Here is a 15,188-nt window from a genome sequence, read left to right as displayed (position 1 = left end):
TTAAAAGTATCTTTGAAGTCTCAAAGTTTCCTTTTTCCTTTTAAAAGTTTCCTTTTAAAAATAGAAAAAATAAAATACAGTTGCCAGATGTACCTCCACAGTGAAGACTGAATTCACTATTCAGTGCATGATTCATCATGTTTTTTAGTCATAATAATTTTCACAATTCCCTAGAATGTAACATGAACCTTCCAGTTTACCAATATATCCATTCTAATTTAAGTTCCCATTCAAGAAAGTATAACTAAGAATTTGCATTATTAAACCCTTTAGATAATCCACGTATTTACTTCCTGAAGCCTTTTATAATTTCACACTGAATTATAAGTTTGACTCAAGGGGAAGTTCCAAATTCTTCTGCCTTTGGAGTTCTGCAGGCCATTGCTTAATTAACTTCTATGCTATACATGCCTTTTCTCATGCATGTCTGGCAAACCTGCAAACTAAAGCAAGTTCTTTAGCCCAAAGACTGTGATAACATTAAAATAAATACAGCATCCTCTTCAAAATAGACTTGCTAAAAGGAAAAGAACAACACCATAAAGCAAAACAAACCAAGTATATAGAGCTCACTGCCCATACATTCATGGAATGTCTCAAGTTCCCTTCAAGATTCCAGTTTTGGTACTCTCTGCCTCCCCTGGGCACAGCAGAGAGTTCATGCCACATTCATGCCACAAGATGAGCAACCTCCTATGCAGTCACTCACACACACTTAAAGTATAGGATCCTTCGATCCTTTTTTTCAGAAACAAGAGGAAGTGGGGAGGAAATATCACTCTGAACTGTTCAGTTTCCTTATTATCTTCTGATATCACAAGCCTTTTCTTCTCTGTCCATCCTTCTCCGTCATGTAAAATGTTTCCTCTGATAGGCTTTATGTTTGCCATTGCTCACTTTTGAAGCATTACCAAGCAACAGAAATGTTAAGATGCAACAATGTTCTTTTTTCAGTGTAAATAATATGTATTTTCTACGGTCTGCATAAAGATTAAAAGTTGCATTAACTCTGGAAGTTAGACTTCAAAAAATAAAACCTTTCCCTTTACAAGACTCTAGAAATAAATGCTAAAGGAAAAGGTAATTTTCTTATTATTTTCACTGTAGAGCTTCAGTGAAAATCAGAGACAATCACCACTTCCTACTATTTCAACTTTGGCCTATTTTTGCTTCTACTTCCTGAAAAGAGATTCCACTTTCCCCAAAAATTCATTTTCCTTCCCAAAGTGAGACAAGAAAGACGGTAACTATTCTGCAGCAACTGAATTGTGAGCCTTCCATCAACAACGAAAATGGTTTGGCATTAGGGAAAAAACTTGATTAATACATCAGGAGAATATCATTATTAAATGATATGTGTCCTAAAAGTCACTGCTCTGTCTTATCTGCGGAACATCACATACCAACACACACATACACACAGAGCAGTGCCCAGTATTTGTAACAAAGTACATCACATGGTATCACACAGAGGCACTCAAGTGTTCCTTCCCTATCAAAGATCCAATCTACATGCCTATCAAATGATGTTTTTCCAGCAATTACTTTTTGGTCATACAACAGACGAATCTCTGGGCTCTAAGACTATGAGATATAAAGCTAAAATTAAACCTGACCCTACATATCAAAGCCAGCATTGTAATTTCAAAGTTTAGAAGAAGCCAAGCCACGGTATGATAGGATTAACAATCAGCTGTCTATGTAGCAACAGCACTGCATATGCTCTAACTTAATGCATTTTCATATGCCACCATACTTGCTTGGAGCTAACAACAATCATCTGTTTCATTAAGATCCTCATTTCATCTTAAATTCAAATTCTAAAGTATGTTTACTTACACACTTGACGATACTAAACGTCTGTCCCCTAACTCTTTTAATACTTTTAGAGCAATCCCAAGTAATTGCAAATGCAAAGTGTTAACTGTGGGTTTACCTGCATTCAGTTGATTTTAATTAGTGACCTTGTTACCATGGGGTTCAAGTAACAGCTTCCACAATATGAAAATAAGATACTCCCTTCTCAAAGAAGCCACTATTTCCACTACAATAGTAAATTCTTTCAAAGCACTCTGGAGACTGACCTCTTTTTCATCAGCCAACTGACAGCTACTTTCGATATGTAATTCTAAACGATTCAATTAGTCACAGAGCTAGCGCCATCAAAGAACAGAGATGAGGGGAGCACTGGAATCTAAACAAATTGCACAATAAAGGATATTCGTAAGATAGAACATATTTAGGAATGACAAAGATCTGCTGTCTCCAAATTCTAGTTCTTGCCTGTCCTCTGACTCTTTCACAAAATGAAGCAAAATTTAAAAATCATGCTTGCATGCTTTACAGATGTGGTGGGTTGACCCCAGCCAGCAGTCAAGCATTCACACAACCAGACTCAGTACAAAAAAACCTTTGAACATCCAAAGTATCCTATAGCTTTATATATTTCTGTATTAACAGAAGCTGACTGCAACTTTTCTCCTCAAATTAGTGTACCTCTGTGCATTGTATGGACAAGTTCTGAAAACAGTATCGCCATAAGTCTTGCATAGCAATGACACTATTGACACCTTCAGGAGTAGGAGTCTCCCAGGAGTACATGACAGAGCAGCTCCCTCCTCCACCCTAGTGCTCCAGAAATAGACAAGTCATTGCTAGAAAGCATTTTTCAGAAAGCAGTTTTCAAAACACTGAATATGGAGAAGAGAACAAGGAGGGGAAAAGCAACTTATTCGTACTAAACTGAATTTCAGAATCTTAAAAACACAAGTAAGGTTGACAATTTTTAAAATAAAAGTGAGAATTGATACCTCATACAGCTATATGATCAGGATTAAAATCAGTTGCTTATTATGCTACATTAGACAGTTCTTTGTCTAGTTTATACAAATGTGTTTATTCCCCAAACTATCTTTAAAAAACAATCCCTCGGGGACAAGTGTTCTGAACCTTTATAAAAGAATTCTAGACATAGCTATGTAAATGGATTGGTGGGTCCCACTTCCTTTCCCCTTACCTTTTCCTCTTCCACACTTAAATGCAGCAACACCTATCGAAACAACTACGTTTTCCAGCAGCTCTTTTGCTTCTGCTTGAAAGAAGGAAACTACAGTCCCTTCGGTTTCTGTAGTTATCAAGAGACCGCCTTTTTTCTTTTCCCTTCCCCTCCTCCTCCTGCCCCCGCCAAGCAGCGGTGATAGCCGCGCTCCCCTGGGGCAGCTCCCCCGACCCCAGGACCGAGGGACAGCGCGGCGAGAGGCAGAACGCGATCGAGGAGACCCAGCACCAGCACCTCCCTTCCACACTGGCCCGTTCGACAATGTCAACTACATTAACCCGGCGAGCAGCTCTCTCAAACTTTTGCAGCGAACAGCATCATATGCTTACCGTCACTTCATCACGGAGAAAAAGATGATGACAGAAAAGGAATGAAGGGCATGGATTAACAGCACCTTCACTGTTAATCAATATACATTGTGATTATGTTTTACACGCAGTTCTAAATTAACATTAAAATTTAGATTTACTGCAGTGTCCAAGTTGCCTGGAAACTTCTGAGAAGCAGAGAATTCTTACTAAAAAGAAATAAAGCTCTTCCCCAACACAGCCTACAACGGCGAATTTCTGTTGTATCTTTAAAGGTCATACCAATTTCACACGTTGAACTACTACTCCAGAGGGTCGTCAATAACTACCGAGCTACAAGAAGATCCACAGACTGAAAAGCCAGATAACTCCGCGGTTACGTGTTGGCACATTCCCCTCCCTACAATTCCGGCATTTCACCGAGGTCAGAGAAAAGCTGTCACATAAAACGACTTAATTTAGGACTGGAACAAACCGGGCCCCCCCCAACATAGGCACAGAAGTCGGTGAAATACACAATTTAAAAAAAAAAAATAAAAATGTTTATAAATAGAGAGCCTGACTACCCTTTATCTCCTTCAAAAGCGTCAAATACCACCGGGAAGTGGGACAGGGGAGCCAGGCACGGAGCAGAAGTCGAAGTGAACTACTTTCTTCAGAAATAAGAGAAGGCCCCCTCCCCGCCCCCATCGAACACGCTCCTGCCCTTATCTTCCAGCTCATCCCCTCTTTCCCCCCGCCGCTCAGATTTCCCTACTGGTCCCAGCCAACTCTCCCGGAGCCCCCTGCTCAGCAGCACTTTCCCCAGCCCGGGCCGCCCCGGCCCCTCCGCCCCCGCGCGACCCCCGGGCCCGCCCGCTCACCGTTCCTCAGTTCGTGCTTCACCGTGAGGAGCGGCAGCTCCGCTTCCCCCGAGGGTCCCTCCATGTCCTCACGGGCGGCTCCCCCGCCCCTGCCGCTCCCGTGAGTGCGAGCGCGGCGCTGGGGGATGTCACCTGGCCCGAGACGGGTTCTATTTTCCAGGGGCGCTCCGGGGCAGACGAGCCATACAAGCGCGCTGGGGGCCGCTCTCCCCTCCGCCTTGTTGGAAAACGCGGGGGGTGGGGGCAGAAAAACCCAAACCTACACCACCCAACAACAAACAGTTATTAAAATCTAGGGAGGCACACGCACGACGGCTTCCCTCCCCCGGCGCTCAGAACCAGCCCATGTCCTTGCGCCTCCCCTCCCCCGGGCTCCGGCCGCCCTCCCCGCCCGACAGCGGGGAGCGGCGCCGAGCCCAGCCGAGCCGAGCGGGGCCGAGCGCGGCCGGGATAGGCTGAACGGCCCGGCGGGAGGAGGTGGGAGCGCCGCGGGGAGCGGCTCCTCCTCAGGCGCTCGCGCCCCCTCCCTCCCCGGCCCGCGCGCTCATTGGCCGCGCGCGCCCGCGAGCCTCGGCGGCCGCCGGGCAGAGAACGTTCCCCGCGCGCCGCCCCCGCCCTTCCGCCGAGCGCCGCGCGGCCCCATTGGCTCGGCGGCTGCGCCAAACGCCGGCTCCGCCCCGCGTCTTCCCCCCGGCCCCTCTACTCCCCGATCTTGTTTGTAAACATTCCCGCCCGCCTCTCCCGCTGCCCCCCGACCCCCGCGGGAGGGCGGGCGCTGGGCTGCCGAGAGGGAAGGGAGGGCGCTGATTGACCACTGGAGCTGGCAATCACCTGAGGGAGCGGCCATGGCGCTCTTCCTCGCGTTACGGGCTGGTTCCACCGTCCGTGAAGGGGGGAGCAGCCGTGGGCTGACCCACTCGCAGTGGCGGCCGGGGGCGAGCTGGACTGCAGCCTGGCGCGGGGGATGTGGCAGCGGGGTGGGAAGCTGGGTGTCCCCGCAGGGGGATGTGGCGGGACGGGGAGCAGCAAGGCACAGCCGGGGACGGGGGGATTCCCGCAGGGCCCCGGCCGCCCGCCCGCTGAGCCCCCGCCTCCCCGCACGGGAGGTGCAGGCGGTGCGTGCGGATTCGTGCGGCGGCGCGGCCGGGCCGGAGAGCTGCGGCACACCGGTATGTCCGCCTCAACCCGCGGCCCTGCGCCACGCGCTCGGCTCTCCGGGCTCTGGGGCCCCACAATACGGGGGCGAGGCTGGCGGGGCCCCCGGTGCGCGCCTGATGCCGCCTTCGCCCTTGGCCGGGGCCGGGGAGGGGATGGCGAACGGAGCCGCCTCTTGGGAGGTCGAAGAGGCCGCGTGTACTGACGTTCATCCAGCCTTGGTGATCGCTGGAAGGGCGCACGGCCTGGCAGCTCAGGAGGTGCCTGGCAAGGGCTTGCTTGTCGTAAGGTGGGAGTTGCTGGGTAGGTACATCCATGTGCCCGGTTCACCTTGCCCTGCCTGGGCGCGTTCATCTGGTCCTATTAGCTGCGAGGGAGACACTGTCCTCACAGAGGGCTTTGATTGCGTGGCTGTGGGAGATGCGGTTCAAAACACATCGGATCTGTTCATCTCAGTTAAGCCTCTCAGTCTGTTATGGTTTGGAGGCAATCTGGTATTTCTAAGGCTGTTCTCATTTCCTTAAGACAGATAACGCAGATGACTTTTCTCTCCGTTTCTTATTTACAGTAATTTCTGACTTGTTGCTCTTGAATGCCACTACTTCTATCCTTACACACAAGCTGCTAATTCACAATGCCATGTGTCAGCAGCAGTGTTAACATGGAGTCTAATTAAGTTACATCGAAGATCAATGAAATAAAATGTTTTATGTTAATCCATTATTCACATTCCAGTATTAAATATTTGTGTGTTTGTACACATATATGTAAAAAATGCATGTAAATGTATATATTTCTACAGTTTCCTGTGGAAATACTGAGTTCAGCTATTTAAAGTTGGTAAGCGTTTCTGCTTCATAATTGTTTATATACCAGACCTCGGGTTTAGGGTGCCTTTGCAGTTTTCATCCCAGAAATTAATAATACAACCTAAGGGTTTCATTTAAAAGTTTGTAAAACTTTTGAAGGTGTTTCCCGCCAAGCAGTGCAACTGTTCTGTTGGGATATCTCCCTGTAGCATATGATACACACATAACTCCACCAAAGATGTCCATCCAGTTACTGCCTTTCCAGCAGTATCAAGACTATAAATATAGAAGTCTGAACATGGGAGATGTTTCCAAAGTGGAAAATAATTGATTCCCTAGCTTTTGTCACTTTTTTTTAGAAGCATCACTATGGCAGAGAAAGTAAATATTATATCAGTATAATATAATATTAAACTACAAAAAGGAACATGGAAATACTAAACTGATTAAGTTTAGTATAAAAACGTTGATTATTCCATGACCCAGATACTAGATTTTAAAGAGACTGGTACTACATTTCATCCAGTGGCTTAACTAGCCTACACTTGGACTAACTGTCCCTGGCAGCCTCAGAGGAGAGAAGCTGAAATCTGACTCCATTTACCAGCACTCAATGTGAGGGGTGCTGGCATTGAATCCAGTAGTTGTTAATAGTCTTGGTTTCAAATGTTCATAGTTTGACAGGCTGTATCTGCTTATTTGCCTCAGGCTGAAAATTTCTCCTTTCAAATTTCAGCTAAAACAGCTTTAAAAAATGAGGCAGTAACCCTAAATACCAAACCAAGAATACTGATCCATGCTATTGATGCACATAATAAAACACAACGAGTACCATGTGTATTTCAGTTTAAGATGCAATTGGCCATGCAAAGTACTGTTGCATGACCTGAAAATTCTTTATTATCACTGAGGGATCCCCTTATTTACTTGCATCATGGTCATTCCATTTTTTTTTTAAATAGGATTTTTTACGTAACAGTTTCTCCAGTGTTAAAATGTTTTTGCAGTGGGATTCTTGTGTCATATCCAGAAACAGCAAAGCAGCCATACTGAATGCTTGGAAAGAATCCCACCTTTTGACAGACAAAAGAGCTATACTTGCACTGAAATCTTAAACCTTAAATCTTAAACCTCCTGTCAGTAGTCCATGAGTACAAGACTGTGCTCAAGTTTTCCTTTCAGCTGAACTTTAGAAGCAGTGGAGGGTTAGACTTGGTTGTGTACTTGACATAAGAGCAGATCTACCTTCAGCGGAATGGTCCAGGCACGGTGGGCTGGTTACACTGCCTCCATCACACAGCAGTATCACATGGCTTTGTGGGTGGCTGGTAAAGGACAGAGTTCTGTCAGCCTTACGGGTAGATTGCAGATAGTCGGAAATATACAGGCTACATCTGTACCAGGAAGTAAAACAGATTAGGACTCATTCTGTAGGTGTCAGGGAAGTGGCATGACATAGCATGGTGGTGCAGCTAAATTATTTTCCCTTCAGAACTGACTTTTTTTGCACTGCCTCCTGGATTTGTTGAGACAACATACCATTACTGAGCTATGCTAGCCTCCAGCTTGTACAAAGACATTGCCTGGAAGGGTACTGGTCAGGGATCCAACCATTCCTGGAAGCACACCAGCAGTCAGGAGTATGGAGTCAGGTGCCAGCACTCAGATTGAGCCTTTGTCCTCTTTAAATCACTACACCGAATGTCACAGAATCAGATGGGGGAGGAAATCTGGCTTGAGCCTGCTGCCAAAGCAGCATGAGAAAGTCCAGGGAGAATGATGGGCTTAGACCCAGTGGGAGTACAGACTGGTCTGTAAGAGATTTTTTTTTTTAGTTTGGAGAAATAAAACCACCCTTGATATGTGAACTGTGCTTTTAGAAGTGCAGTTTAACTGACTGAAAGTGTTACTTGCATTTAAAGAAGTGTGTGTATTGCAACACTGAAAAACCCTACTCTAGGTATGATGTCCATACAATAAATTAGCCCTCTGCTATTAAAGGGAAAAATATTGGATGTTTAAACAATTAAAAGCTGTGGGGCAGTGCAGAGCCACTCATGCTCCATAGTGTAAATGGTTTTTGTTTTTTAAGCAGCATTTTCATATTCATGTGCACAATAGGAGCAACCTGACAGGTCAGTCAGCCAGCAGTTCAGTGTTTAGGCTGAGCATGTGCTACGAGTTTGGGAATATGGAGTAGTATCGTTCTAAAGATAGATGTCTCTTCTCTACCCCACAGCACAACTGTTCAAAAATATGTGTATTTACTTGCTATTCCTAATTGTGAAAAGGAAAAAAATGCTGGGGGAAATTCCCACATGGAATGATATTGTTGAACTTCATTAAAGAAAAAGTGTCACAGCATTTTCTTTTTGGTTCTAAAAGAGGTGGTGTGCCAAGCTGGTTTGAGGGCTGAGGTGAAATCAGAATGCTCAGTGTACAGGCTTCTGAGAGGAAATGAGAAAAAAAGAAGAACATGAGTGCTAGAGCTGCAGACTTCCAGGGTGCTGGGGCCTCAGAGTTTTGAGGGATTTTCTTTCTGAAGGGGAGCTGCTTATGGAAATTTTTGTTTCTGTGGAGCTAAAGTTGAAGGTGTTTGGTGCTTTCTTATGGTCATTGAATTGTTACAGAAATAGGTGTTATTTTCAAAGGACAAATTTCAGAAAGCCAGATGATACAAAATGTTCCCCTTAATCACTCCATGGAGAACATTGCCATAACAGGGGAAAAGATCAAATTTTGGAAACCACAAAATAAATTTAGGGAAGGACTCACTGTGAAAGACAAACATGACATGAAACAGCTTTTGTGTGAGATTTTAGTATAGTATCAGTTCTAGTTTTTAGTTTGCATGTCTTCACTGTGACTTTTATCTTTTGTTTAATCTGAATCTTTAATTGAGCAATCTGTGCTTGATAACTGTCAAAAATAGACTGGGTAGGTATATTTGCTGTTTAAAGTATTTTTTACGAAACTGCTCTGGGCAACAGTTTTATCTCTCTAAAACCACTTAATGTTTTTACCATGAAAGGAGAAGTTATGCTAAGCATCCAAGTCTAATAATTCTCTTAACGGAAGTGGTACAACTCTGTCAGGAAGTGGATCATTTCTTGAAAGAGTGCATTTAAGTGTTACTGCTTCTAGAGTCCTATTTCAGTTAGTATTAATTTCTTCACTGAAAAGTCATTTGTTTGGTTTTTTCCTCTTCAGTCACTATACAGATGCAACTACTATTATTACAGACAGCACTTTCAAAAGTTTAATTACTAAAAGTCTACATGGTTATAAAAGAGGAAAAAACATTGTCATATTGCTGAGTTTCCAATGAGGAAAATAAAAATTAATGAATGTTGTCCATAGGGAAAGAAAGCAGAACTAGCCGTTGAAAACAGAAATAGGAGTTTATTTCACTCTTTGGACTGCTAAAGGTGCTTAAGGGAGGCAGAAATAGAGTTTCTGTTTAATAAAAAGAATTGACTTTAAGATCCTAATCCTCACTCACGATAGTTTGATTTTTTTTCGGCTATGTTGGAGGAAACACAGAGGACTGTTCTACATAACGTTGTCATTAAACCTCAGTAATACTGAGCAAACTCAAAGTCCTTTTCAAAGACCTGCATGTGTATTCTCACTATTTTGAAAATTTACTGGCAACATTGGAGAAGGGGACTTTAGAAAGAAGAAGTTAATCAAGGTGATCTGAAAGCTAGTGATGAAGAAATTCAATCTTTTAACCCATCATGAAGACCATGAGTACATTCTGATAGTTGCAGAAGTTATGGTTCTGTTTTCTTACCCCAGAGAAGGAAGCATAAACATGAGGAAAAAAAAAGAGTTTAAATTGCAGAACTTAAAGGTGTGCATTGCAGTTCTTAAAGAGAGCCTGCAGAAAGAGTGAAAAGAAGTGCCACATAAAATGAAGGGGGAAGGACAATTTTTGAAAAACATAAATGAAAAATCCACAATTTGTCTTCTAATGATATATTTAAAAGTATTGCATCTGTTAAATTTTTACAGAGCAAAAGGATATTTAATGAAGTGAACAATATTAGAGAAGTTCCTTTCCCTTTTTCTTGAGAAAAGTTGTATGATCATTGATTTTGAGCCTATTATTTTAAACTTAAAAAGATATGATGTCTCCATGAATTGAAAGAACAGAAGAGAAAATCTGAAAACAAATGTATAAATTAAGATGATATTTTTCAAACTCAGTGTATCTCCTGGAGTTTGAAAGAAACTTAGAGCTCCTCAGAAAAATTACAAAAACTCCTATTAGTTTCAAGTACTATATCAGGTGACTGGAAGGCACCTCTTAATATGGAGTACTAGAATATTTTATAATATAATACAATATGATTTAATATAAGCAGTATTGCAACTAAAAACACCCTTAAAAGGATCAGGAAAATGTTTTGATAAAAGATTTTAAAGATTACCCTTAGTTTTAAAGAAAATAAAGAAACTAAAATCTGTTAGAAAGCCAGTAGATAAATATGTTTCCATGAACATGGCCTAGACACAAAATACTATTGTGAAAAATCAAGTAGCAAAAACTATGATAGTGAATTACAAATGTTCAATACACCCAAACTTTACCTGCATAATTGATGCTGGCACTGTAAATTGTGTGATTTGGGTCTAGAGCTAACAGCTAACTGGTATTGATGCAATTCTATAATTTCATTACTGTTTTTCTTAACTTTTTCATCCCAAACCAATTTATTTAGATACAGATGCAAACTATGGTATCTTTAGCTCAGCACTGCTGTCTCCAACACTGGCCAGGAGCAGCTGCATAGTGTCATGACTGTATGACTGTCTGTGGTTTAACAGTGCAGTCCCTGAATAAAGACGTCCATTTGTTTGCTTTGACTTCGCCATTTACTAATTTCATCTCATGACTCGTAATGATTTAGTTACAGAAAAGTGTAAAGAATTGTTTCCTTTTAATTTCCTCCATGATTTTGTTGCATCTGTCCCTATTTCATGGGCAAACCTGTATGAAGCATATAGGTTCATATGAAGCAGTAGCTTCACCACCTAAAATATCCAGTAAAAGATTTATTGTAGATAATCTGTTGTTGAGGTTATGCACCAGGCACTTGGAGCTCTTTGAGCTTTCCATAATCCATGCACAGCCTTATTTATTTCATTTTTCTTAAGTAGGGGACTTCTAGAGGAAACCTAGATTTAAATGTTAGAACTCAGTTTTAATACATCTTTTTTCTTTTCTAATGTAAAGTGTCTGCTGTGACAGTCTTTGAAGAGGATGTCAAACTCCAGTTGGTCAGAAGGCATTTTACACTCCTTTTGTAAATTCCTTGGGATTTGTATTTTCTCTGAAGTGTTAAAGACTTCTATCCAAATAAGTGGCCCATTAAACAATTTTCCTTTGGCTGTCATTTATTAAGCCTAGCTAAGAGTGAGGTTTGGCATCCTCCTTCTTACAAAATGTCATATTCAAGCTTACTTTTCCGTTGTGACCGCTTGTTAATGTATTGATGGGGAGCATGAGAGCAATACAGATTAGTGACATTGTAAATAACTCCATTGACTCTGAGTATTTCAACCCCCTCTCCCCTGTCCATTTTTGAGCTTTAATGAAGATTTTTACGAGTAACACATCTCTCTTCACTTTTAAAAAAACACATTCCTATTCAACCAGATTTTATTCCAGACCCAACACTGATTACAGAAACTGTTGAAAATTACATGCTTCCTGTTCCCATTCAGTGTTGCCTTCCTGCAGCTCTAGTGAGATGCATCTTGAAATTGGAAGTCACGTGAGGGTAATGCCACAGATTCTTAGAATTACTTGTAATATGCAGAGGAGTTTTTTACAAGATTTGATTAAATCTTGTAAAACTTGTTCTCTGAGTAACTGTCTTGCTTCAACCCCAGCCAAGCACAACTACCTGCTCATTCACTGTTCCACCAGCAGGATCAGGGAGAGAATTGGAAAGGTAAAAGCTGGAAAACTCACGGGTTGAGATAAAGACAGTTTAATAGAGAGAGCAGAAGCCACACACATGAGCAAAGCAAAATAAGGAATTAATTCACTGCCTCCCATGGACAGGCAGATGTTCAGCCATCTCCAGGAGAGCAGGGCCCTATCACAGGTAATGGTGACTTGGGAAGATGAAATCTGTCATTCCAAATGTGTCCCCTCTTCCTCCTTCTTTCACCCATTTTATGTACTAAGCATGATGCCATATGGTCTGGAATGTCCCTTTGGTCAGTTTGTGTCACTTGTCCTTTGCTGTGTTTCCCCCCAGCCTTCCATGCACTTCTAATTTCTTTGTCATGGTGGCAGTAGGAAAAGCAAGAAGGGCCCTAGCTCTGTGCAAGCCCTGCTCAGCAATAACGAAACCATTTCTATTGTCATCACTGTTTTCAGCCAAATCCAAAACACAGCCTCATACCAGCCACAGTGAAGAAAATTAACTCTACCCCAGCCAAAACCAGTTGTAAGGCCCCAAACACCTTGCTTAATGAGACTTTAACAGAACTTATGGTTGTTCATGTACTTTGAGTTAGATTCAGGGGAGAAATACTGACAAGATATACTGTCACCTCTAGAAAATCAAAGAACTTTGGCAAAAGGTTTAGAGCAGCATTCAGTCAACATAAACCACTTCTCAAAGTATTAAATTCACCCATTCAACTTAGCAAACTCAAAGCCCATTCAATTTTAAGTTACTCAGAATTCTAACAAGGAGGGACCAGAAAAAAAGAAAGAAAAGATACTGAAAAGAACAAATATAGCTACCAATTCCTGGGTTCCAGCGGTGTTCAACTAGTAGAAATTCCAAGACGAGGGAGATCAAGACATGCACTTTTTTCATGTTGGGCCTTAAGTACCCCTTGCTCTTCCTGGGCCCTTCCCCCAGGTGGGACTTCCATTCATTTGGCCACTCAGGAGCTGGGTTGGGAGCTCCAGAGGCAGGTGTGGAGTGTTGCCTCCGGTGTCTCAGGGATTGGTGGCCACTGCAGGGCTGGCATACAGGCCCAGGGGGTGTATACATCATTGCCTCCCATGGGGAAGGCCTGACCTGTCTCTACTGCACACATGTGAAAGGTTTCAAGCCAGCAATCCTTCCAGTCTCTCACACCAGCACAGAAATATGTATCTATGATGTGGTGTGGCCTTATAATATCTTCCTGCCCGAGAATTTGGTTTTGGCAGTCTGAGTTGTGAGATGCTTGGCATTATTTTCCTGCTTCTTTAGATAACAAATTGATTAAACTGTTCCACTGTGTAACAGTATTTTTCTTTAGAAAACTGTGATTAGTGGAGGTACTGGTTTGGTTTATGCATAAGATAGAGTATTTACTTTTGGATAACAAGTACCAAAACAGCAGAATTATAAATCATATGAGTTTGGACAGGAGCCCACTGCAGTCCCTGAACACTAACCTTTGATGGATATATAAGGAGGAGATGGAGAGGATTTCTGAGGAAATCATCAGAGTCTCACTGCTTTGACAAGCAGCAAGTGCTAATCCCTTATTTAATCTTGTGTCCCAACCAGACCATACCCGTGTTTTCTGTAGCCTTTTATGTATCCTTTCTGACTTTGGATATGCCATGTAAAAGTAATCATGCCTCCTCTAAGGCAACAGCTGTCTAATCTTTCCAGTGCCTCTCCTTGCAGAGGTAAATGCCTTCACACCACCCACACACCCCTGGAGAGCAGCCTTCCCCCCACTCCCTGCCTCTGCTATGGTGGCAGCGACATCCATTTGCCTTCAACTACAGAGTTAAGGATGTCATTGTCACAGCTGAAGGTGACGTTAAGCGTCTCTCACATCATCTTGTCTCTTCCTATTACTGTTTTTACCCCTCTATATTGAAGCTTCACAGTGCATCCTCTTAGGTACTGAAGTTTTGTCTTCAAACCAGTTTAATCTGGTTTGGCCTTATTGATTTTGTTGTTCTGTTTGGTTTTGTAAACTTTATTCCTGTTGGGATTCTTAAATATGACTAATATATACTAAACCAGAGCCTTTTCTAGAATAACCATAAAACCAAAATACTTAAAGAAAGTCTGCCTATCCATTTTATTAATAATCATACCATCCCTTGTTTATAGAATGTTCGTTGCTAATCCTCATCTTTTTACTTTGAAGAAAGTAGATAGAGAAAATTACCTCTTGTCTTTTCCTGATTTTTTGCTTGTCTTACATCTACCTACTAACGTATTCATATAATAAATATTCCAGCCATCAAATTACCCCCAATATTCATAAGTTGTTTCAAAGAAACCATGAGTATATTCTGATTTATTACAAAAAAATCTAATTAATTAATTCTAAATGTTATTTTATAGGGGCATCAAGGCTATTTTCAGCAAAAGTTTCAATCTCTAATTGAAAACATACAGCTTTACCAACAGGACAAGTGTTCAGTGCAGATAAGAGATTACATCACAGTGGAATAATACTGAAGAGCCCTTGCTATAACTGGACAAGATACAGACTTAGTGCTGAGCAAGATGCAGACTCAGAAAAAAAGCTGCCCCCCAAAATTTCTTATTAATGTGTTATGATGAAAGCCCTTAGAAAACATCTGTAAACTGGGAAAACTTCGATTTTTTCACTGAAGCTGATAAATACTATAAAGATCAGAAATTGCTGGTCCACCAGAAGTTTGTGTCTATCTGGTACAAAATCACCATCTCTTAGTGTGGTATCCTCTCTTTTCCTTTTTATTTTTAAGAAATACATTTGAGATGCTTGACTTCTGCAGAGCTCATGAACCCAAGGTCACTGATGTTAGATGCATTTCTGTTAATATTCTTAGCTATTTTTAATTATACATAGTTTATATCCTAAACAATGGCCACCTAATGCACTTTATTTCACATATTTTCTTTTGTACACTTAGTAACCATGGAAAAGTCACATACTGATCATTCTACTCTTTGAATAAGTTACGCATTTTGGACTTTTATTCTGTTAAATTTATTCAGTCTGGAAACAACTGTTTAATTTG

At 42.1% G+C, this 15,188-nt stretch overlaps 2 protein-coding genes across 6 annotated transcripts in view; one reads left to right on the top strand and one right to left on the bottom strand.

The window, feature by feature from the left end:
- RPS6KA5 (ribosomal protein S6 kinase A5) overlaps window positions 1-4,641 on the bottom strand; it is a 79,059-nt gene extending 74,418 nt beyond the window's left edge. The window contains exon 1 of the mRNA XM_033062084.2: window positions 4,230-4,641. Within this exon, the coding sequence (XP_032917975.1) occupies window positions 4,230-4,293 (64 nt within the window). The 5' untranslated portion in view covers window positions 4,294-4,641. The remainder of the gene's footprint in view (window positions 1-4,229) is intronic.
- A 406-nt stretch (window positions 4,642-5,047) lies between these two features.
- DGLUCY (D-glutamate cyclase) overlaps window positions 5,048-15,188 on the top strand; it is a 47,840-nt gene continuing 37,699 nt past the window's right edge. For 2 of the 5 annotated variants that reach the window (XM_033062952.2, XM_033062949.2), the window contains exon 1: window positions 5,428-5,687. Coding sequence is in view for 1 of the 5 variants with exons in the window: in XM_033062948.2 (XP_032918839.1) it covers window positions 5,075-5,398 (324 nt within the window). In the remaining 4 variants the exon portion in view is untranslated. Of the gene's footprint in view, window positions 5,399-5,427; window positions 5,688-15,188 lie in introns of those variants that run through there. The other 3 variants (XM_033062948.2, XM_033062950.2, XM_033062951.2) reach the window with 3 other exon arrangements.

Source organism: Catharus ustulatus, chromosome 6, assembly GCF_009819885.2.
Source record: "Catharus ustulatus isolate bCatUst1 chromosome 6, bCatUst1.pri.v2, whole genome shotgun sequence".
Lineage (NCBI taxonomy): Eukaryota > Metazoa > Chordata > Aves > Passeriformes > Turdidae > Catharus > Catharus ustulatus.
Note: the sequence above shows the minus strand (reverse complement) of the source record. Positions and strands in the feature narration are given on the sequence as shown.